Source organism: Gigantopelta aegis, chromosome 12, assembly GCF_016097555.1.
Source record: "Gigantopelta aegis isolate Gae_Host chromosome 12, Gae_host_genome, whole genome shotgun sequence".
Classification (NCBI taxonomy): domain Eukaryota; kingdom Metazoa; phylum Mollusca; class Gastropoda; order Neomphalida; family Peltospiridae; genus Gigantopelta; species Gigantopelta aegis.
The window spans coordinates 15,914,943-15,941,511 of NC_054710.1; the positions used below are offsets into that span (position 1 = coordinate 15,914,943).

The window sequence follows — 26,569 nt, forward strand, 5'->3', positions numbered from 1 at the left end:
GTGGTATGTGCTATCCTGTCTGTGGGATGGTGCATATAAAAGATCCCTTGCTACTAATGGACAAATGTAGCAGGTTTCCTCTCTATGACTGTGTCAAAATGACCATATGTTTGATCTCCAAAGCCGATGATCAACAAATCAATGAGCTCTAATGGTGTCGTTAAACAAAACAAACTTCTCCCCCCCCCCCCTCCTTTCACAAACATGGTGATACTTTGTTATTCATTCTTATCACCATTCTCGTTCTCGTTGTACTGATACTAGGGTAATTGATGTTTAAATCATACAGTTCATTAAAATTTAGGTCATGGTTGTCCTAGATTAAAATTTAGGTCAGGGTTGTCCTTGACTAAAATTTATATCAGGGTTGTCCTTGATTAAAATTTAGGTCAGGGTTGTCCTTGTATTTGTGCAGAATGAATGTGATTCACTCTTTAAGAATCTAATGACTAATAACCCTAACCCTTGAATGAAGTACTGGGTTTTTTCCAGACTTTCTTCGACATGGGAATTTAGCTCAGTCAGTTGAGTGCTTGACTGAGGTTCTTTCGTCACAGGATCGAACCCCCTCGGTGGATCCATTCAATTGATTTTTTAATAAAAAAATTATCTCGTTCCAACCAGTGCACCACAACTGGACAAAGGCTGTGGTATATGCTTTCCTGTCTGTGAGAAAGTGCATATAAAAGATCCCTTGCTGCATTAGGAAAAATGTAGCGGGTTTCCTCTGATGACTACGTGTCAGAATTACCAAATGTTTGACATCCAATAGCCGATGATTGATTAATCTATGTGCTCTAGTGGTGGAGTTAAACAAAACAAACTTTTTTCTTCTTCGACATTAGTAAGTAACTGGAATGACCGTTTTTGTCTTGTGTCGGTGCCTGTTTTGTGATATTCATGTTTGTGAATAATAAAACTAAAACATTGTTTCCATAAACATTTTTTAGTTGGCTGGGTATACTGTTTGTTTTAAGTGTAATTTATACAGGGAACTCCTGACACACAGTCACAATGATACTGTGATCATCTTTAGCAGTCTTTCGTAACGTTTCCCAACTCAAACACACAGCATGTTTGTTTTAGCACTGTGTGGTCAAAATAAGAATTTCATGAGCAACTGATCCAGGCATGGCGCATATATATATAGATCAGCTTAGAATCGCTGACATCGGATGACGAAGGAAACAGACGAGAGAGAGGAAATAAACTGGGATTAGGAATGAAACGTGAATATTCACCTTGTTATGATGGTAAGATTAAACCGGGTTCGGAGTTTGACGTCAAGAGTATTTGATACAGGCTTAACCTTTTCACTGGTGTTCACGTTCACCGACAAACACAGTGGCATACATGGCACGTCGGGTCATGTTGTGATGCCTAGAAACTAAACGGAGGGAGGGACAGGTGGATGGACAGACGCATGGATGGATGAATATACAGATGGGTGGATGGATGGATGGATGGACGGATGGACGGACGGACGGACGGACGGACGGATAGAAGCATAGACAGACAGAGAGATGGACAGATAGACAGGTGGAAGGATAGACAGATGTAAGAATGGATGGATGAATGGATGGATAATAGGATGGATGGATGGACAAACAGAGAGATGGATGAATGGATGGATGGACAGACACATGGATGGACAGAGAGATGGATGAATAGACAGACGGAAGGATAGACAGACGTAAAAATGGATGAAACGATGGATGGATGAATAAATGGATGGATGGATGAATGAATGGATGGACAATAGGATGGATGGATGGACAGATAGATGGATAGATGGACAGGCAGACAGATGGAAGGATAGAAAGATGTTAGAATGGATGGATGGAAGAATGGATGCATGGATGGATGGACAGACAGACAGAGATGGATGGATGGATGGGCAGACAGATGGAAGGATAGACAGATGTAATGGATGGATGGACAGAAGGATGGATGGATGGAAGGATGGACAGACAGACAGACAGACAGAGAGATGGATGGATGGATGGGCAGACAGATGGAAGGATAGAAAGATGTAAGAATGGATGGGTGAATGGATGAATCACCCAAACACATTGTTTTATCAGCAGCTACTGAGTATTAATTATAGAGTGTTGATGTGGTAATTACAACACTTGGTACTAAAATCATTCTCGTCAGTTTAAATATTACCAGTAAGTGTCAGCAGCTTTAAGTGAATCACTGGTTGCTATATTAAAGGGGCATAACCTAGTTATATTAAAGGGGCATAACCTAGTTATATTAAAGGGGCATAACCTAGTTATATTAAAGGGGCATAACCTAGTTATATTAAAGGGGCATAACCTAGTTATATTAACTCTTTCACCACGACAGGCCGGTATACTGGCTATCGATATCCAGTGCCTCTCACCACGACAGGCCGGTTTAGCGGCTTGTAACACCTGTTCATATTTGGCGCCGAGTGACGCGTCAATATTATAATTAGACAAAATCTTGCGCGACCATAGCTGCCATGTGACACACTGTAATGGCTGCGCCCATGTTCTAGCAAATTTTGAATGAGTTTTTCCAAGTTTATACCGATATTCTGACTGTAATTAAACATGAACCGAGGTGACGAAATTTCGTCTGTTGAAAACAATGGTTGCGATTCAGATGACGGGTTTTCCGATGATGAAATGTGGGATAATATGGACTTTGGTGCATTTGATTTAATCGAGATTGGCGATCGTGAACGAAATGTCATTCAACATGGCAATTTAGAAAAAAATTTATACCGATGACGAGTTACAAGATGACTTGCCACTGTTTTACCACGCGCCTGAGTTTACCTGGACACATGAGCCATATTCGGTTACCTGCAGATCAACGTTTACTAAAAATCAGGGGCCCGTAAAAGTGTTTGACGTCAACACAAACGCCATAGAGTACTTTTCGCTATTTTATTCCAATACAGTGTATGGAAAAATTGTGTAATTTACCAACATGAATGCCAAAAAAACACGTGATACAGATCCTGCTAACAACAAAGGTGTGTGGTATGATGTTTCTGTTGATGAAATGAAAACTTAATTTTGCAAAAGCATTGTAAATATATTTTTAAAATTATAACTGGAATGTTAATTAATTAATTATCCAACAAGAAAAACATTTGTACTGTTGTTGTTTTTTAATTACCAGTCCTACCTACTTAAATAGGTGAGTAATATGCATAGTTTACCTGTAATTACCAGATTTATACCTGTTGAATCTAACATTTTTAAAGTATTTTTTTTTTTATCTAGACAGCTGTCCATTCACCTTTCTGGAAATGTATAGCCTATAACTAAAATTAATGATAAAACAAGTAGTTTTATCCTTTAACAAACATGATCATAAATCTGCTATTTAAACTCAGTGTGCAGGGAAGGTCAAGACTGTAAAACTTAGTGGTGAAAGAGTTAAAGGGACGTACCCTAGTTTTTAAACACCAGGGCATATTTTTTTACTATTAGAGCCATTTTTGATAACTGGAATCATAGTTTACTTAGATTTTATTGTTTAGATTATCCATTTCCGTACATACCATATTTGACCGGAAATAAGCCCAGGGGGCCAAGACAACTCATTGTGAGCTTAGCATGGGGTGGGCTTATTCCCAGACAAGGGGCCAGTTTTGTTGATAAAAAAAAAAAAAAAAAAAATTAAATGAACTAGGAAGAAAAAAAAAATCGTTAATAATTGTTTATTAATTAAATTGGTTTTTTTACTAGTATCTAATTATCAGAAACACACCTTCTATGTTACAATTACTTACCAGTTCTGTTTATTTACATCCAAAATTTAATGCTGAGAAGACTTAAAACAACAGCAATTAACAAACTCAATAGCTATACACACACGTTTCTGACACAGGCAGCCAGCTTACACTACAAAGAATTGTCAATCGAGATCATTGTTCTTAGCCAATCAGAATAAGGTATTTGCCTAATTAGCATTAACTGCGGACCCAGTGTGGTGGTAAAAATAGACATTGGTTTTGGTTCAGACTTGGGCTTGTGTACTTCAAAGAAATACTGCAGGCATGAAATTAGAAACAATGTTATACACTGTTACTATTAGACTGCTAAATCTCACTGGTGGTAAAATATTGTGTTACATTTGTGTTTAATTATCTGCAGGAGGTATGACCTTTTAAATGAGCTTTGAGCAAACTTGCAATTTCATGTTATTTATAAGGTGACGAAGTTGGGGGTGGGCTTATTTACGAATCAGGGCCTAATTTCTTAAATGCTATCAAAACGGAGGGGGGCTTATTCAAAGACATGGGCTAATTTCCGGTCAAATACGGTACAAAGTGTTTTCGGTCATCATGGTGTTTTTAACATAACAAAATGTATTTCTCATATTTTTAAAAACGCACGTGTGTCTGAGAAGTAACAGTTATGGAGTCGAGTTTTAGTCTATTTTTTTTAAGGGTATTTCACTGTTACAAAGTCATAGACTCATGTTTCACTCTGTAGTAACTTTATCCAAATGTGTTACAGGTTTGTAGATTAATTAAACTCAGTGTTAATTTTCACTGGTTGAAACTAGGGTCCGTTCCTTTAAAAGTTTGGCTGGACTGGAAAAACTCATTCACTGACTGGGTCAATGTGTTAACAAGATGGTAAGGTCACATGCAATAAATATCATATTTCCGCAGCCGGAATCACACTACATTGTTAGTATGTAACAAGGTAAAGTGTGAGTACAACCAGGTTACCAGGAAACTTTTCAACGAGAAGATTTTTTAACTCAACAAATGAGATCCATGTCTGGAGACCAGATGCTCAAGAAAATTCATTGTATGGCTGTTCTAGTACTTTTAAATTTAGGTTAGGTAGGAAAGAAAGTTTGGTTTGTTTAACAACACCACTAGAGCACATTGATTTATTTAATCATCAGCTATTGGATGTCAGACACGTAGTCATCAGAGGAAACCTGCTATGTTTTTCTTAAAAGAGCAAGAGATTTTTATAGGCGCTTTCCCACGGACAGGATAGCACATACCACAGCCTTTGATATAGCAGTTGTGGTGCACTGGCTGGAACAAGAAATAGCCCAATAGGCCCACAGACGGGGATCGATCCCACACCGACGACTCATCAAGGGAGCGCTTTACCACTGTGCTACATCCCACTTCAGACTTAGTAGGAGTGTCATAAGTTATAATACAATAAATACTAAATTTCCAAATGGGGATGGGTGACATTTTATTTTATATTTTCAGGATACTGGAAATACTGCATATGAAGCATCATATACATTATGTTTAAGGGACAATTTTAATTTTTTTGAGGGGGAGGGCTTTTTTTTTTAATGGGGGGGGCACCTTTTCGTTGGGTAGGGCAGGATCATTGAGGATTTATTTTATTATGGCCTCAACAAGGGTTTACTCATCTGATTTTGATCCTATACTTGTTTAACTGATGACATACTAGGAATAGATATTCACACAGAAGAAGAACGAGGGAGTGTCAGCAGTGACATTAAATAAAACAATCTTTATCTTTCTACCCAGAGCGAGTTTCAATGATTCATTGAGGTGTAAGACAACTACTTCAACTTATCTGTCGCTAACTACCAACTCACAATCCTGGACAGACAGCCCAGATAGCTGAGGTGTGTGGCCAGGACAGCGTGCTTGAACCGTAATTGGATGTAAGCACAAACATAAAAATGAAATAAAATAGCTGAGGTGTGTGGCTAGGAGAGTGTGCTTGAACCTTAATTGGATGTAAGCACAAACATAAAAATTAAATAAAATAGCTGAGGTGTGTGACCAGAACAGTGTGCTTGACCGTTAATTGGATATAAGCACAAATATAAACTAAAATAAAAGACATGCATGGATTGAATTTTATTAAGAGTACAGAATCCGATAGTCGGCAGGTAACCACCAACTTCAGTCATGGACAGGTAGCCCAGAGAACTGAGGTGTGGCCAGGACAGCGTGCTTGACCGTTAATTGGATGTAAACACAAATATAAACTAAACTAAAAAGACATGCTAGGATTGAGTTTTATTAAGAGTACAGAATCCGATAGTCGGCAGGTAACCACCAACTTCAGTCCTGGACAGGTAGCCCAGAGAACTGAGGTGTGGCCAGGACAGCGTGCTTGACCGTTAATTGGATGTAAACACAAATATAAACTAAACTAAAAAGACATGCTAGGATTGAGTTTTATTAAGAGTACAGAATCCGATAGTCGGCAGGTAACCACCAACTTCAGTCCTGGACAGGTAGCCCAGAGAACTGAGGTGTGGCCAGGACAGCGTGCTTGAACGGTAATTGGATGTAAACACAAATATAAACTATTGGGGCTAGGCGTAGACCTGTGGTACAGCGCTCGCTTGAGGAGCGGTCGTTTTAGGATCGATCCCCATCAGTGGGCCCATTGCGCTATTTCTCGCTCCAGCTAGAGCACCACGACTTGTACATCAAAGGCTGTGGTATGTGCTATCCTGTCTATGGGATGGTGCATATAAAAGATCCCTTGCTGCTAATCGGAAAGAGTAGCCCATGAAGTGGCAATAGCGGGTTTCCTCCCTCAATATCTGTGTGGTCCTTAACCATATTATGTCCGACGCCATATAACCGTAAATAAAATGTGTTGAGTGCATCGTTAAATAAAACAGTTCCTTCCTTCCGATATAGTCGGCAGGCAACTCTGTGAGGCAGGCCCAGCGATGTGACCTAGATATTGCACACCTAGTTACCTGGGCAAACACCTCTAGATATTGTACACCTAGTTACCTGGGCAAACACCTCCATCAGCTGTTTAAAGTCTGAGCGCTCTCTCCACCGCACTAAATTAACACAGGGTGCAAGACTCCCATCATATCATAGGCTATAATATTTATGGCACGACAGAGCTCAAAGAAAGCACTATTTATTGCAGAGCTCTGCTTTGTAAATAAACAACTGTTCAAAGCAAGTGAACAGTTTATCAAACTACTATGGCCTGTACATAAATATGTTATCAGCCGGTAGGAAAAAACAGGTTTAAAGTGATGGTCGTACCACACGAGCTAGAGAGACGAAGGGAAGGTATGTGTTCTTTATACCAATAGGTCATACAAATATTTACTCCCGAGTCTAACCTGGCCAAAGGGAATGCGTAGATAGTAGGTGCATGGGTGTCATTAACAGGCAGCTGCCCGTAATTATTTGTAACCTATTTAATTTAAAAGTTCACCACGTTCAGAAAAAAATTGCTGATTTTGACATATGGTCTCAGAGAGGAAACCTGCTACATTTTCCCATTAGTAGAAAGGGATCTTTTATATGCACCATTCCAGACAGGACAGCACATACCACAGCCTTTGATATACCAATCGCAGTGCACTGGCTGGAACGAGAAATAGCCCAATGGACCTGCTGATGGCGATCGATCCCATTTACATAATCTTGTGATCAGATATTTAAGCTACTAGTAAACCAATGAAATTTTATCATTCTTAATGAATTAGGCTTTGATACCAACTTGTTTGTCACTTGACATTCTTAGCGGAAGGGGCTACTCTTTTCGATTAGCAGCAAGGGATCTTTTATATGCACCATCCCACACAGGATAGCACATACCACAATCTTTGGTATACCAGTCGTGGGGCACCGGCTAGTGCAAGAAATAACGCAATGGGTCACCGACAGGGATCGATCCTAAACCGACTATGCATCAGACAGGCGCTTTACCACTGAGCTAGATTACACCCTTCAATTTAAGTACGTAACAAAATGTGCTTCTTAGCAAAACTACAAAATTAAAAAAGGATTTTCATGCAGTATTTTAAAATAACACACCTGTCTGAACGACCCCTTCCCTATGAGTGTATTTTAAAATAACACACCTGTCCGAACAACCCCTTCCTACGAGTGTATTTTAAAATAACACACCTGTCCGAACGTCCCCTTCCCTACGAGTGTATTTTAAAATAACACACCTGTCCGAACGTCCCCTTCCCTATGACTTTATTTTAAAATATCACACCTGTCCGAACAACCCCTTCCCTATGTGTAATTTAAAATAACACACCTGTCCAAATGACCCCTTCCCTACGAGTGTATTTTAAAATAACACACCTGTCCGTCCCCTTCCCTATGACTTTATTTTAAAATATCACACCTGTCCGAACGACCCCTTCCCTACAAGTGTATTTTAAAGTAACACACCTGTCCGAACGACCCCTTCCCTACGAGTGTATTTTAAAGTAACACACCTGTCCAAACGACCCCTTCCCTACGAGTGTATTTTAAAGTAACACACCTGTGCGAACAACCCCTTCCCTACGAGTGTAATTTAAAATAACACACCTGTCCGAACGACCCCTTCCCTATGAGTGAGTCGATCTCGTATCGGTCGAGCCACTTCTCGCCGGGGTTGACGATGTAGTCGTGAGTCGCGTCATCGTAGCCGTCGTTGTACACGTGGGCGTTCACCTTGTTCTTCTTGTTTCCGCTCTCGTCACCCACTGCCGCACCCTGCGCGCGCCGTTTCTTTTTTGCATAGTATACCTGGAAGAAAAATAATAAATAAATAAACTAATGAAAGTTAAAATTCGGTTTCTTTAATGACACCACCAGAACACATTGATATATTAATCATTGGCTATTGAATGTCAAACATTTGGTAATTTTGACATAGTCTTAGAGAAGAAACCTGCTTAATGTTTTTCATTAGTAGCAAGGGATCTTTTATGTGCACCATCCCACAGGCAGGATAGTGCACACCATGATCTTTGATACACCAGTTATGGTGCACTGACTGGAACGAGAAATAGCCTAAGGGCCTACTGACGGGAATCGATCCTAGATCGACCATGCATCAGGCAAGCGCCTTTACCACTGGCTAAAACTTAAAAATGTTTATGGAGATAGACCTTTTTGGTTTCGTGCCCTGTGAGCATCTGATCCCATCACAATCTAATTAAAATTAGCTCCACTATTACATGTGGATCTAACAACAGCCTGGTGAAGCTCATGACCAGTTGACCTTTGATTCGACTAATCAAAACCTTACTTGCAAAATCATGGCAGTGATTTGAAAACATTCAGGATTATGTCGAGAGTATACGAAATGACTCGGGTGAATTACGAAGTGTGTCGGAAACTACTTTCAATATAAATTTTTATATAAAATTCGTCTCAAGACGGAATAAAAAAAGAAAGAAAATGTGATGGTATAGCCATAAAATCTGTTTATACTAGTATATAATCCAGAGTTTATTACTGCACTTTCCCCCGTTTTTTCAATGTTGAAACAGACCACGACTGGTATATCAAAGGCTGTCGTATGTGTTATCCTGTCTGTGGGATGGTGTATATAAAAGATCCCTTGCTGCTAATTGAAAAGAGTAGCCCATGAAGTGGTGACAGCAGGTTTCCTTTCTCAATATCTGTGTGGTCCTTAACCATATAACCGTAAATAAAATGTGTCGAGTCCATCGTTAAATAAAACATTATCCTTTTCAAACCATGTGTTAAATTTATTTTGTATCACACATATAATACGTGCGATCTGGATTGGAACTTTGAAATATGGAATTCCTTTTTTATTTGTACTGCAGTTAGCGCTTTTTTTTGTTATTATGCTGCTGGAAACAATAAACAAATGTGGAAGCCCAGCGTGAAAAATACATCAGCTATTTGGAATGCATGAATGAATCAACCAATTAACCCATGGTGAACAACAACCGTGCATGAAAACTACATAGGCTATTTCGAATGAATGAATCAATTAATAAATGGTTGACAACACACTAGCATGAAATTTAGAATGAATGAATGAACCAAGATGGCTCCACAACAAAGAATAAATTTCAAGCCTTGAATATTACATTGTTAAGATCAAGAAATAAATTAACTATACTCATACAATAAATATGATAAATAATACCATATATAAATAAGATTTTCGTGGCACTTTGAAGCTAGCTCAGGGAGAAGGTGAGCACCCCCCCCCCCCCCCCCCCCCCCCCCCCGATATATAAAGTACTGTACACTAAATCAAGTTACTATTAAAGTACGCCAATTAATAATAAATAATACAGTGTACAACTGACGGAATCAATACACAGACACATCACTTCACTCGTCATTAATTAATTAATAGCTCGTTTTAATTGTATCGTTAATTATTAACAATGTTTTCTCCACAACTAGAAACAATCATTCAGAACTTTCTCAACAGAGGCCAGGGGACATCTCAAAAAAAAAAAGAAGAAAAAAAAGGTAAACAGAAAAATTCTCATCAAGTTCCAGTGAATGTGCATAATAAATTATGTTAATTCCAGAAAGATGACAATTTGGTTAAAATAAAGTTCTGCTACTTCTAGAAAATAGACACATTGCAAAGTTAACATGATATGTATAATAAATTATGTTAATTCTAGAAAGATGTGGTCAGTATATGGTGATAAAAAAAAAGTTAATTCAAGAAAGTAGGCTAAATTGTTAATTTGATAATTGACTAAGTAAGTTATGATAACCTATTTTAATTCCATAAAGGTGAGAAAGACACTGTTTAATAACTTATGTTAATTCTAGGACAGTGTTTTTTTTAATATAAACCACTGGCATAGGAAACATGTGCCCAACCACTTTGTGGGAGCAGCAATTTTAAAAATATATATTTATACATGTATTTATATGTGTGTGTGTGTGTGTGTGTGTGTGTGTGTGTGTGTGCCCCTCCACTTTTTGGCACCTTCCTACGCCTGTGTAAACTAATACTAAATTGTGTCAATTCTAGAAAGCGGACAGTGCAATTTATAAACCATCTTAAAGGGACATTCCTGAGTTTGCTGCATTGTAAGATGTTTCCGACTAATAAAATATTTCTACGATTAAACTTATATATTAAATATATTTTCTTGTTTAGAATATCAGTTTTGTATATTCAACGTGTTTCTGGTCATAAATATTTCTAAGACGTCCAACCTGGATTTTGTCTTCAAATAATTTCGTACGTACGAAAAAACAATATTTTAGGAAATAAAATAAAATTTAACCTAGTACAATTATTAGAATGATCAGAAACACATTTAATATGCTGCCACTAATATTTTATGCAGAAAAATATATTTGATATGTAATTACAATCGTTAAAAAGTCTCTGTTAGTCGATAACATCTTTAAAAATGCAGCAAACTCAGGAATGTCCCTTTAATTTAATAATGTTGAGACACTGTTAATAAGCTACATATGTTAATTCTAGAAAGACGACAACATGACTAATAACGTAAGTTGTTCTAAAAGCATCACAGTATCTTTAATAAACTGTTAGTTCTAGAAAGGCGACAACATGACTAATAACATGAGTTGTTCTAAAAGCATCACAGTATCTTTAATAAACTGTTAGTTCTAGAAAGGCGACAACATGACTAATAACATGAGTTGTTCTAAAAGCATCACAGTATCTTTAATAAACTGTGTTAGTTCTAGAAAGGCGACAACATGACTAATAACATGAGTTGTTCTAAAAGCATCACAGTATCTTTAATAAACTGTGTTAGTTCTAGAAAGGCGACAACATGACTAATGACATGAGTTGTTCTAAAAGCACCACAGTATCTTTAATAAACTGTGTTAGTTCTAGAAAGGCGACAACATGACTAATGACATGAGTTGTTCTAAAAGCACCACAGTATCTTTAATAAACTGTGTTAGTTCTAGAAAGGCGACAACATGACTAATAACATGAGTTGTTCTAAAAGCATCACAGTATCTTTAATAAACTGTTAGTTCTAGAAAGGCGACAACATGACTAATAACATGAGTTGTTCTAAAGCATCACAGTATCTTTAATAAACTGTGTTAGTTCTAGAAAGGCGACAACATGACTAATGACATGAGTTGTTCTAAAAGCATCACAGTATCTTTAATAAACTGTGTTAGTTCTAGAAAGGCGACAACATGACTAATAACATGAGTTGTTCTAAAAGCATCACAGTATCTTTAATAAACTGTGTTAGTTCTAGAAAGGCGACAACATGACTAATGACATGAGTTGTTCTAAAAGCACCACAGTATCTTTAATAAACTGTGTTAGTTCTAGAAAGGCGACAACATGACTAATAACATGAGTTGTTCTAAAAGCATCACAGTATCTTTAATAAACTGTTAGTTCTAGAAAGGCGACAACATGACTAATAACATGAGTTGTTCTAAAAGCATCACAGTATCTTTAATAAACTGTGTTAGTTCTAGAAAGGCGACAACATGACTAATAACATGAGTTGTTCTAAAAGCACCACAGTATCTTTAATAAACTTAATAAACAAAATACCTTGAAACTTTGAGTTCAAAAAGTGGTTTTCGGCAAGTATTTTCGCTTGACAACAATGGCGGCACGTCGCGGTCATTTTCAGGGATCAATAGCTGATTGTAACAGCTAATTTAATAATAAATTTGATCGTTTTACCAACAACGAAAATTACCAAATATTGCAATATGAATCGTAGTTCGGGTTTTAAAAATAATTCTGGTCAGAAAACCACTGTTGTCGGGAATAATGGACATAAATACTGGACAGCTGGCCACAAATGCCCGTAAGTAAACGCAACTTTTTCGATTTTTTGCCTAATTTTAACCACCATTAGCCGATCTAAAACAATAAAAATTACAAAAAAAGACACGAAAATAATACTTAACGATTCATATATGAACTTTATTTCATGTATTTATGAAACATTTGAGTGAATATATGTGAGTAAAAATTATAAACTTGTACCCACTCCACGTGGTTTTTGTTAAAAATTAATCCAGTAGTCTAAAGGTTAACCATATGTCTGACGCCATTAAACCGTAAATAAAATGTGTTGAGTGCATTGTAAAATAAAACATTTCCTTTCCTGTGGGCGGGCCACTGTGGGAGACTGATTGTCAGATGTGATTACAAGTTAAAGCCCTGTTGATTGGTCAGTAGGTGACGATGACATGAAGAAATCGGACACACACAGCCATGTGAATGAATGTTCCAGACAGTTGTGTGGGCGTGGGCTCTGTGTAACCAGGGTAACAGATTTCTCTCTGCCAGAGATGTGACAAGCAGTCTAATTCACTGTAATGATGTTAAACAGACTATTCCCAGTTTGCTGTTTTTAACTTCAAGTAATAAAATTTTGTAACGAGTTGTATTACACATGGTATTGCAGGGATTCTAGAATTTTATAAAAATCCACTAGCCATGGGATCAGTGATTTTAAACATTTACTAGCCATGATTAAAAATTCACCAGCCCTACTTTAAATAAATACAATTTTACTAATAACTAGTAATAATCAAATATATGTCACCTAAAGAGGAAGATGGAGTGTAAAACCTCTTACAATGGGGGGTGGGAAGTGTGGGCAGGATATTCATGTTTACAAAATAAGACTTAAATGCAGCATTTGTCGAGGGTTTTTTCCACTAGCCGTCGGGCTAGTTATAGTAGTTATTTACTAGCCCAACACTGAATATCACTAGCCATGGGAGTGGGGCTACAATAATCTAGAAACCCTGTCTGGCATGGCAATAGTAGTTATTTACTAGTCCAGCACTGAATATCACTAGCCATGGGAGTGGGGCTACAATAATCTGGAAGCCCTGTCTGGCATGGCAATAGTAGTTATTTACTAGCCCAACATTGAATATCACTAGCCATGGGAGTGGGGCTACCATAATCTAGAAGTCCTGTCTGGCATGTCAATAGTAGTTATTTACTAGTCCAGCACTGAATATCACTAGCCATGGGAGTGGGGCTACAATAATCTAGAAACCCTGTCTGGCATGGTAATAGTAGTTATTTACTAGCCCAGCACTGAATATCACTAGCCACGGGAGTGGGTCTACCACAATCTAGAAGCCCTGTCTGGCATGGTAATAGTAGTTATTTACTAGTCCAGCACTGAATATCACTAGCCACGGGAGTGGGTCTACCACAATCTAGAAACCCTGTCTGGCATGGCAATAGTAGTTATTTACTAGTCCAGCACTGAATATCACTAGCCATGGGAGTGGGGCTACAATAATCTAGAAACTCTGTCTGGCTTGGTAATAGTAGTTATTTACTAGTCCAGCACTGAATATCACTAGCCATGGGAGTGGGGCTACAATAATCTAGAAACCCTGTCAGGCATGGCAATAGTAGTTATTTACTAGTCCAGCACTGAATATCACTAGCCATGGGAGTGGGGCTACAATAATCTAGAAACCCTGGGTATTGAACATATTTTCTTGTTTAGAAGAATACCAGTATATTCAATGTGTTTTTAACTGTTCTAATACTTGTTAATAATTTCTCACTCCAGCCAGTGCACCACATCAAAGGCAGTGGTATGTGTTATCCTGTCTGTGGGATGGTGCATATAAAAGATCCCTTGCTGCTAATCGAAAAAGAGTAGTCCATGAAGTGGAGACAGCGGGTTTCCTCCCTCAATATCTGTGTGGTTCTTAACCATATGTCCGACGTCATATAACCGTAAATAAAATGTGTTGAATGTGTCGTTAAATAAACCATTTCCTACTTGTTAGTAGACCAAACTGGATTCGGTATTCCAATAATTTCATATGTAGGGGGAAAATGTTTTAAAAAATTTGGAAATAAAATAAAATTTGACCTAGTTCAAACACCATGTTAGCTGTGCAGTTACAGTGATCTTAGCCCTAAGATCACCTAAAGTGCATATGTTAGCTGTGCAGTTACGGTGATCTTAGGGCTAAGATCACTTTGTGGAACGGGGCCCAAGACAATGAAAAACACATGTAATATACACAGGTGGGATTGGGAAACATAGCACAACTAAATCAGTACGCCACTCTTAAATTAATTTATTAGAACCTGCAGACATAATTAAATAAATATATTGCAAATTTTTTCTACAGAAATGGTAATTTTCAGTGCCACTTCCTTTTGGGAAAAGGACAAGTGCCCCCCCCCCCCCCCCCCCCCCCCCCCCCTTTTCAGACATTTTGCTTTATAATAGAGTAAAAGTGTGTAAATATAAAAGTGTGGCACCTTCCTATGTCACTGCCAGTGGTAAAGTGATTGCTTGATGCACGGTCGGTTTGAGATCGAAAAAAAGGAAGAAAAAACCCCCATTGGTGGGCCCGTTGGGCTAGTTCTCGTTCCAGCCAGTGCATCATGACTGGTATATCAAAGGCCATGGTATGTGCTATCCTATCTGTGGGATGGTGCAAATAAAATATCCCTTGCTGCATCAGGAAAAATGTTGCAGGTTTCCTCTGATGACTACGAGTCAGAATTACCAAATGTCTGACCTCCAATAGCCGATGATTAATTAATCAATGTGCTCCAGTGGTGTCATTAAACAAAACAAACTTTTTATTTTACATTTTAGGTAATTGCTCGCCTAGCTCCATTTCAGAAAAGTGATCTTCAACTCACCTTGACCTTCGCAAACACTGGTACTGGTATATATATTTGTATATGAGTCAACAGTTTTTTTCACACTTTTATGTGTCACAATGTGCAGTGAGGCGTGACTGTATCTGTCACCATGGCTTCAGTCAGTGGAACGTCCTACTTAGCGTGTCCTACTTAATGCATCGGCATATCATCATCATGCAATCTGGGGCTACTACTAACTATTTAATATTTTACAACCGTCTGGCAATCTCTGGGAAACCTTCATAGCGAATCGTGCCACAATGCTGAACAAACTGTTTTCTAAGAATTATGCATGACTCAACACGTTTCACAAATGCTAATTCTAAAATTAAAACAACAGCTGCACAAAGTGGTAATCAGTGAAGCGTGACCGTCTAGAAGAGAGGTTTCAATGGGTGACTATTCTCCGACTATCGGTCATTAACCCGTTTCGTGTCTTTCATACATGACAGCACAAACCATGGCCTTTGTTGAAACAGTTATGGATCACTGGTCGGTGCAAGTGGTTTACACCTACCCATTGAGCCTTGCGGAGCACTCACTCAGGGTTTGGAGTTGGTATCTGGATTAAAAATTCCATGCCTCGACTGTGATCCGAACCCAGTACCTACCAGCCTGTAGACCGATGGCCTGCCACGACGCCACCGAGGCCGGTAAAGCGGTAATCAGTGAAGCAGAGAGGTTTCAATGGGTGACTATTCTCCGACTATCGGTCATTCATACAGTACACACGAAATCACTGTCACCACGGACACAGAGCAGTTATAGGAGCGGGATGTAGCCCAGTGGTAAAGCACTCGCCCGATGCACGGTCGGTGTGGGATCGATCCTCGTCGGTGGGCCCCTGGGCTATTTCTTGTTCCAGCCAGTGCACCACGACTGGTATATCAAAGGCTGTGGTATATGGTACCCTGTCTGTGGGATGGTGCATATAAAAGATCCCTTGCTTCTAATCGAAAAGAGCAGTCCATGAAGTGGCGCCAGCGGATTTCCTCTCTCCATATCTGTGTGGTCCATATGTCCGACGCCATATAACCGAAAATAAAATGTGTTCAGTGCGTCATTAAATAAAAAATTTCCTTCCTTCCTTCCAGAGCAGTTATCCTTCCAGAGCAGTTATCCACGTTTGGTCAATTCTGTACATTTTTCACTCTTTACCCTGTGTTTTCATTCAACTTCAGAATTTTAATATTGATATTGATCAATTCTGAGAATTAAAAATATGCGTAACCTATGGGTCGTGCAAAAATCAATTTGGGTTAGCCAATGCCTTTTTCTGTAACCCTTTATGCCCATGTAAACAATGTCCTAAATTAAATGTGCAAATGAAAAATAAGGTTAAGCAAAATTAAGATTTGTGAAAAAGTTGAAAGTTTGTTTTGGTTCATGACACCACTAGAGCACACTGAGATTTATTAATCATTGACTTTTGGATGTCAGACACGTGGTAATTCTGACATATAGTCTTAGAGAAGAAACCCGCTACATTTTTCCATTAGTAGCAAGAGATCTTTTATATGCACCATCCCACAGATAGGACAGCATATACCATGGCCTTTGAAATACCAGTCGTGGTGTACTGGGTGGAATGAGCAATAGGCCAATGGATCGTGGATCGATCCCAAACTGACCACACATCCAAAAAATTAACGAATGAATGTTTAACGACACCCCAGCACGAAAAATACATTGGCTATTGGGTGTCAAACTATGGTAAATGCCCAAAAATGTTTTATGATCAACAGCAATATAAAAATTCAACAGTTAAATTAAAATGCAGTGTAAAGGACTGTGGGGAAAACCCCCCCACACCAAGCGAGCACATTACCACTGAGCTACGTCCCAACCAATAAGTGATGCATGAATGAAATGAACGTTCTTGCTATTGTACGAGTGAAATGTACTTCTTTAGTTGTTTGCTTTGAACCCCCCTGACCCTCGGACCTGATAAAGGAAGGAAGAAAATAGTTTATTTAATGACGCACTCAACACATTTTATTTACGGTTATATGGCGTTGGACATAAGGTTAAGGACCACAGATACTGAGGGAGGAAACCCGCTGTTGCCACTTGCCAATGAAATGAACGTTCTTGCAATTTTCAGGTTTTAAGAATACTATAAAAGTGGCTGTTACAGAAAGCCTGAGTTTAAACATGGAGTTTACCGCTAGTAATGTAATAGTTTTACAGGGTTAACTCCAGAGATTTTTGTTTTATGTGTTCATCACTAAAAGGTATTGGACAGGTTTATTTTGCTGCACAGGTGTATTTTATGGCTAAAGCTACTCACAATTTTATTACTGCTGAAAGCAAATAGTTTGATCAGTGTTTCTGCCAGAAAGAAATTTTTGGGTATGGCGCTTTGGAATTGAATTCACTGACAAACAACAGGTGGTATGGGGGGCCTCCCCCAGAAAGAACATGGGTTAAGTTTAGGGTTAGAGTTGTAAAAAAATCATACAGTAATGATATGAATAATTAATTTTGTCAAAAAGTTAACTCAAAAAATAAATAAATCTGCAAATAGATTTGGGTATGGCACCATACCCATTTTACCCTCTGGCAGGAAGCCTGTTGATGAATAATGTAAACTCTTATCTCTTTATCTGGGGCGAGATTTAGCTCAGTCGGTTGAGTGCTCGCTTGAGATGCTTGCGTTGCATGATCAAGCCACCTAGGTAGATCCACTCAGCTAATTTGATAATAAATTTGATTGTTTTACCAACAACAAAAATTACCAAATATTGGGATATGAATTAGTTAGGTTTTTAACAAAAATTCAGGTCAGAAAACCAGTTATTGGGAATAATGGACATAAATACTGGACAGCTGGCCACAAATGGCAGTAAATAAACACAACTTTTTCTGCTTTTAAAAAAAAAATTTGCCTAATTTTAATCAACATTAACTTATCTAAAATATCATTAAAAATAATACTTACCGACACAAATAAGAACTTTATTTTATGTATTTCAAGTGAATATATGTGAGTAACAATTATAAACTGGTACCCACACTCAATGTGGTTTTTGTCCAAAATTAATTCAGTAGTCTGAAGGTTAAATGAGATTTATTGTACGAGTGAAATGTACTTCTTTAGTTGTTTGCTGTGAACCCCCCTCCCCCCCCCCCCCCGACCCCCCGACCTGATGACCACCACTAAACAACGTGCAAACTCGACACTAACTGTTGCAGCAGCTCTGTCTTGTCTCAGTGCTGTTTGTACCACTGTTTGTAATGAACTCACACAGGGTGAAGAATGTCACCATGACCCAACAGTGTCTAGCTATAGTGGATCACAAACCCTCCCGAACTCCATCCTGCAAATCTCAAATATGTAAAAAAATAAACCATTACATTTTCCTGTTTACTGTTTTGTTTTCAACTCTCTTTAAGTGCACTTCCTGTATATATGTGAGTGCATGTTAGAGAGAGAGAGAGAGAGAGAGAGAGAGAGAGAGAGAGAGAGAGAGAGAGAGAGAGAGAGAGAGAGAGAGAGAGAGAGAGAGAGAGAGAGAGAGAGAAGAGACTGGGAAAATCAGTGTGGAGACGGGAGGGTGAAGGGGAGGAAAAGAGAGACAGTCATAACAAGACAAGATAGCTTCATTATTTTCCTTTTTCGACAAACGAGTTCAAAGGCCCTCCAATAAATTCCACACCAATAAAACGTTCTTCGCGAAACTCCTCCTTGACAGAAATTCCTCAACAAGGAAAGGCAAAACCAGACAACCCAGAGGAACAAACAGCCATTAACAATGGTGTGTGTGTGTGTGTGTGTGTGGGGGTGGGGGTGGGGGTGGGGGTGGGGGGGGGGGGGGGAAGGAATAGGGGTAGGAGGAACAACACCAGACAGTGAATGGATCTCTTCACTCTGGGTTCCTGCGGACTTAGCTAGATCTATACATGACCCACACACACGGAAAGTAGGTTTAACACAGAATTCCAAAGGCTTTCTAAAAATAACAGCCAACTTGAGGGACTGTTTGACATGCTGCTATCAAGCTGCAGTGGTGTGGAATGTGACTTCATATATAACAGCTGGTGCTCAGCAGGCAGACATGTTCCTGTCTGCATACAGCAAATATCTACATCCAGGTTAGGTGCGCACTTTACCTAATGACGTATAACAATGTTAAATATCTTCATCCAGGTTAGGTGCGCGCTTTACCTAATGACGTATAACAATGTTAAATATCTTCATCCAGGTTAGGTGTGCGCTTTACCTAATGACGTATAACAATGTTAAATATCTTCATCCAGGTTAGGTGTGCGTTTTACCTAATGACGTATAAAAATGTTAAATATCTACATCCAGGTTAGGTGTATGTGTGTTACCTAATGACATATAACAATGTTAAATATCTACATCCAGGTTAGGTGCGCGCTTTACCTAATGACGTATAACAATGTTAAATATCTACATCCAGGTTAGGTGTATGTGTGTTACCTAATGACATATAACAATGTTAAATATCTACATCCAGGTTAGGTGCGCGCTTTACCTAATGACGTATAACAATGTTAAATATCTACATCCAGGTTAGGTGTATGTGTGTTACCTAATGACATATAACAATGTTAAATATCTACATCCAGGTTAGGTGTGCACTTTACCTAATGACGTATAACAATGTTAAATATCTTCATCCAGGTTAGGTGCGCGCTTTACCTAATGACGTATAACAATGTTAAATATCTACATCCAGGTTAGGTGTATGTGTGTTACCTAATGACATATAACAATGTTAAATATCTACATCCAGGTTAGGTGCGCGCTTTACCTAATGACGTATAACAATGTTAAATATCTACATTCAGGTAAGGTAGGCGTTTTACCTAATGACGTATAACAATGTTAAATATCTACATCCAGGTTAGGTGTGCGCTTTACCTAATGACGTATAACAATGTTAAATATCTTCATCCAGGTTAGGTGCGCGCTTTACCTAATGACGTATAACAATGTTAAATATCTTCATCCAGGTTAGGTGCGCGCTTTACCTAATGACGTATAACAATGTTAAATATCTACATCCAGGTTAGGTGCGCGTTTTACCTAATGACGTATAACAATGTTAAATATCTACATCCAGGTTAGGTGTATGTGTGTTACCTAATGACATATAACAATGTTAAATATCTACATCCAGGTTAGGTGCGCGCTTTACCTAATGACGTATAACAATGTTAAATATCTACATTCAGGTAAAGTAGGCGTTTTACCTAATGATGTATAACAATGTTAAATATCTACATCCAGGTTAGGTGCGCGCATTACCTAATGACGTATAACAATGTTAAATATTTACATCCAGGTTATGCTCTCACAAGGTTGGAATTGACCATCTATACCTCACGATATATAGAAAAATAAAACGTTTTGTATGACGATACCACTAGAGCACATTTATTTATTAATCATCAGCTATTGGATGTCAAACATCTTTTATATGCACCACCCCACAGACAGGATAGCACATACTACGGCCTTTGATATACCACTCGTGGTGCACTGGCTGGAACAAGAAATAGCCCAATGGGCCCACCGACAAGGATCGATCCTAGACCGACAGCACTCAAGCGAGTGTTTTAATCACTGGGCTACGTCCGTCCATGATATACAGACTGTGTTATGATAAACCTCTCACCTCGTTGATATGTTGCGAGTGTTTTAATCACTGGGCTACGTCCCATCCATGATATACAGACTGTGTTATGATAAACCTCTCACCTCGTTGATATGTTGCGAGTGTTTTAATCACTGGGCTACGTCCCATCCATGATATACAGACTGTGTTATGATAAACCTCTCACCTCGTTGATATTTGGTGAGTGTTTTAATTACTGGACTACGTCCATGATATACAGACTGTGTTACGATAAACCTCTCACCTCGTTGATATGTTGCGAGTGTTTTAATTACTGGGCTACGTCCGTCCATGATATACAGACTGTGTTATGATAAACCTCTCACCTCGTTGATATGTTGGGAGTGTTATAATCACTGGGCTACGTCCGTCCATGATATACAGACTGTGTTTGGATAAACCTCTCACCTCGTTGATATGTTGCGAGTGTTTTAATCACTGGGATACCTCCGTCCATGATATACAGACTGTGTTATGATAAACCTCTCACCTCGTTGATATGTTGCGAGTGTTTTAATCACTGGGATACCTCCGTCCATGATATACAGACTGTGTTATGATAAACCTCTCACCTCGTTGATATGTTGTGAGTGTTTTAATCACTGGGCTCCGTCCATGATATACAGACTGTATTATGATAAACCTCTCACCTCGTTGATATGTTGTGAGTGTTTTAATAACTGGGCTACGTCCGTCCATGATATACAGACTGTGTTATGATGAACCTCTCACCTCGTTGATATGTTGCGAGTGTTTTAATCACTGGGATACCTCCGTCCATGATATACAGACTGTGTTATGATAAACCTCTCACCTCGTTGATATGTTGCGAGTGTTTTAATCACTGGGATACCTCCGTCCATGATATACAGACTGTGTTATGATAAACCTCTCACCTCGTTGATATGTTGTGAGTGTTTTAATCACTGGGCTCCGTCCATGATATACAGACTGTATTATGATAAACCTCTCACCTCGTTGATATGTTGTGAGTGTTTTAATAACTGGGCTACGTCCGTCCATGATATACAGACTGTGTTATGATGAACCTCTCACCTCGTTGATATGTTGGGAGTGTTTTAATTACTGGACTACGTCCATGATATACAGACTGTGTTATGATAAACCTCTCACCTCGTTGATATGTTTGTATGTCTTGATGAGGTCGACGCTCAGTTTTCTGATCGGCGCAGAACTCGGTTCGCGGAACGTGACGGGAATTCGGTTCTGCATCGCAGACATCTCGTCCTGCTGCTGGGCCAGTGGGTCGGCCATCACGACGAAACTGTCGCCTCCCACTACCGGGCCGTACGCAGCACAAACATGGCGAGATTTGGAGAGCTGCCCTGAAAAATGGAGAACAAATAACATTTAAAATATAGATAATAAAAATGTGTACAAATGAGAACTTGAAAATTATAGATGAAACAGGGGACAATATTTTAAAATCTTAGTAAACTAGACTGCCTCCCACTACCGGGCCGTACGCAGCACAAACATGGCGATATTTGGAAAGCTGTCCTGGAAAATGGACAACAAATAACATTTAAAATATAGATGTGTGCAAGTGATCACTAGAAACTTATGAAACGGGACAATATTTTAAAATCTTAGTAAACTAGATTGCCTCCCACTACCGGGCCGTACGCAGCACAAACATGGCGATATTTGGAAAGCTGTCCTGGAAAATGGACAACAAATAACATTTAAAATATAGATGTGTGCAAGTGATCACTAGAAACTTATGAAACGGGACAATATTTCGAAATCTTAGGAAACTAGATTGCCTCCCACTATTGGGCCGTACGCAGCACAAACATGGCGATATTTGGAAAGCTGTCCTGGAAAATGGACAACAAATAACATTTAAAATATAGATGTGTGCAAGTGATCACTAGAAAGTTATGAAATGGGACAATATTTCAAAATCTTAGGAACTAGATTGCCTCCCACTACCGAGTCGTACGCAGCACAAACATGGCGAGATATGGAGAGCTGCCCTGGAATATGGACAACAAATAACATTTAAAATGTAGATAATAAAAACGTGTACAAGTGACCACTTGAAAATAATGCAACAGGGAACAATATTTAAAAATCTTAGGTAACTAGATCGCCTCCCACTACTGGGCTGTAGGAAGCACAAACATGGCGAAATTTGGAGAGCTGCGCTGGAAAACGTACAACAAATAACATTTAAAATATAGACAATAAAATGTATAGAAGAGACCACTTGAAAATGAACTGGCCTTGGTGGTGTCATGGTCAAGCCATTGGACATGAGGCTAGTAGGTACTGGGTTCGCAGCCTGTTACTGGCTCCCACCTAGACCGAGTTTTGACGACTCAATGGATAGGTGTAGGACCACTACACCCTCTTCTCACTCACTAACAACTAACCCAGACAGACAGACAGACCAGATAGCTTAGGTGTGTGCTCAGGACAGCATGCTTGAACCTTAATTGGATATAAGCACCAAAAAATAAGTTGAAATGAAAATAATGCAACAGGGGACAATATTTTTAAAATCTTAGGTACCTAGAAGTCTGTTTACAAAATTTGGACAGCCGTCTTGAAACAAAAACAAAATAGAAATAACAATAATTACCCAATATTAAACTCTAACATATATATACTAACATTACACAACTGTAGGCACCAGAAGACTACCTGATTATGTGATATCAAACACGTGTATGTACACAACTAATACTAATGTCAATAAAACTTCAAAAAGAAAATGTGGGTTTTTCCTTTACCAAGAATAGCTTGACTATGACATCCTAAAGAAAAAATCGTGGCAGCCATATTGTAAATTGGCTTAGCTTCAACTTCTGTGGCCATCTTATTAGTAGTTTAACACAACATTTACACAGTTAATCTGAATTTCAGTACAATGTTCACAAGGACGAAGAAGTCTCCAATGTCTGACTAGCCAACAGTGATGCTGTACTTAAGTAAACAACACATCTGCACAGGTAACTAACAACAGACAGGTGAGATAACGAGGGGGGTTCAGGCTAATCACCTTGGAGACGTAAGTCTACCCCTCCCAGCTTCCCTACATTAATTAACAAGCCACCTGTGCTGTAGACTGTGTTGCTAAACAGTTAACCTTCACAATGAAGATTAACTGACCTAATTAAGTGGTCTGGTTTACAATTAAGTACTCTACAGGTATTTAAAACTAATATAAGCTATGTATAACGGTTACATAGCTTATATTAGTTATAAATACCTGTAGAGTACTTAATTGTAAACCAGACCACTTAATTAGGTCAGGAATATATAGCCAGCTTGACTTATGGCCATTTTGAATTTATGTCCAAGAATATGTGACAATCTTAATGAAAGTCTTTTACCGGGCTCAGTGGTGTCGTTGTTAAGCTATTGGACTTAAGACTGGTAAGTACAGGGTTCTTAGCCCGGTACCGGCTCCCACACAGAGCAAGTTTTAACAACTAAATGGGTAGGTGTAAGGCCACTACAACTTCTTCTTTCCCACTAACCACTAACAATTAACAAGTAATTCACTGTCCTGGACAGACAACCCAGATAGCTGGTGTGTGTGTGTGTGTGTGCCCAGGACAGCTTGCTTGAACCGTAATTGAAAATAAGTTGAAATAAATGAAATGAACTAAGTGTTTTCCCTAGCTTGTTTTAGTCTGGCTCCATATGCCTGAATAGTCTAGCACCATTTTTCCTTGATCAGCACCAATGCTGCCCTGAGATTAAAAAGCCCTTTTCAACAATTCATTCTAAAATTGCCTTTATAAATTGTAACGCTAAAAAAAAGTATTATTAATTAACAAAATATCTGTTATATTTAGGCTACTAATTATATTTATTTCTATTAATTTCTTTGTCTTTAATGGAAAAAAAGTCCCGAAAATGGGGTTGGAAGGATGTTACCTGCGCCCCTACTGTCCGGTCTTTCGCCCCTTCCGTCTGCAATGTCGCGCCTGGCTTGCTGGATTTTTAATTTTAATGTAATGTACCGGTTTTAAAATTATTTTAATTATATTGTATTTTAATTTTTAAATTAATTTATATTGTGGTGTGGGTGTTTGAATGAATTTTTTTTTTTTTTTTTTTTTTACTTCGGGTTGATGATGGGGTTGCTATCTGGCAGTAACAGCCCCCTCCTCGCCGACCAAATATATTGTATGAACTGCTTTTAATTTTTATTGGGTGTTTATGTTTTAAAATTGATAGGTTTACAAGCTTGCTCTTTTAATTTGTTTTAATTTATTTTATACGTGTTTTTAACTTTATTGAGATAGAGGGAAATGGGACCCTGTGGCAGCTGCTTAACCTCCTTTAATCAACCTCCTACTAAATAATAATAGGGCTAAAATAAAGAGTTTCTGTACTATTTGTATTTTTGAAATGCTCGTTCTAAATTTGCGACAAAGTTTTAAATTAAATGGATTATATATTTTATATTAATTATTATTTTTGGAATTGCGCAAATAAAAACTAATTATATAATATCCGTATTCCCCATTGGCTTAATTTCAAAATTGACCTAAGTAATTTCTGTCCCGGATTGGGCCCCTGGCCTCCAGAGACCGAACCCGGGGTGGAACATGCTCGAAGCCTTAGTGGTATAGGAGCATGGGAAAGTCTTCACACACACACACGAAAATGCCCTAAAGGTGTTTAGTCTACCATACATTAATAAGGGTTCGAAACTCGAAAAATAATAATGCATGTTGGCAAATTATGGTAAACGAACCACAAGTACGATTTTAATGTGGAATACAAATATTAATAGTGGCTCATATGTTATAGCTCTAAGGACCAACCTCCGTAGCGTTGTGGTTATGCCATCTGTCTACAGGCTGATAGGTACTGGGATTTTTAATCCAGATATCGACAGAGGAGTGCTCCGCAAGGCTCAATGGGTAGGTGTAAACCACTTGCACTGACCAGTGATCCATAACTGGTTCAACAAAGGCCATGCCTCGACTGGGATCCAAACCCAGTACCTACCAGCCTGTAGACCGATGGCCTAACCACGACGCCACCGAGGCCAGTAAATTAAAGAAAAACAGGCTTCATAAATTCAGCCCACTTGTTTTTATACAAATTTGTGTATCAATTATGTCTTCTTTTGCTTTTTCTCTCTCTCTCTCCCCACCCTCTCTCTTTCTTACATTATAAACACACACCTTACAATCTTGTAACTTAAAAACATTTCAGTTCATTATTTTTGTGACAAGGAAAGAAACAGAAAAAAAAAATGCCACAGAGAAAATCTAATTTGGCATCGACAAAAAACCCACACCATACAGAAATAAGCTTTTTTGAACACAGTTAGACCCTCCGAGACAAACCATATATCTTGGAATGTAAGCCACAGTACAAATGGTGTTTTTCACAGGCAACACTGATAATAATAGTTTTATGTTAATTGATCACAATGGGTACAAATTCACTGTTGACCCTATTTTTATATTAACAGAAGATAGTAAGCACAAGAGGAAAAACACTTTGAATGTCAACTTGAGAGAGAGAGGGGGAGGG

General features: G+C 38.6%; 1 protein-coding gene across 4 annotated transcripts in view; it reads right to left on the minus strand.

Annotated features, from left to right (window-relative positions):
- The window catches only part of LOC121386238 (dual specificity tyrosine-phosphorylation-regulated kinase 1A-like), a 106,428-nt gene that overhangs the window by 22,351 nt on the left and 57,508 nt on the right, over positions 1-26,569 (minus strand). For all 4 annotated transcript variants that reach the window (XM_041517070.1, XM_041517068.1, XM_041517067.1 and 1 more), the window contains exons 2-3: positions 22,175-22,386; positions 8,315-8,515 (exon numbers count right to left, since the gene is read on the minus strand). In XM_041517070.1, the coding sequence (XP_041373004.1) occupies positions 8,315-8,515; positions 22,175-22,315 (342 nt within the window). In that variant the 5' untranslated portion in view covers positions 22,316-22,386. The remainder of the gene's footprint in view (positions 1-8,314; positions 8,516-22,174; positions 22,387-26,569) is intronic.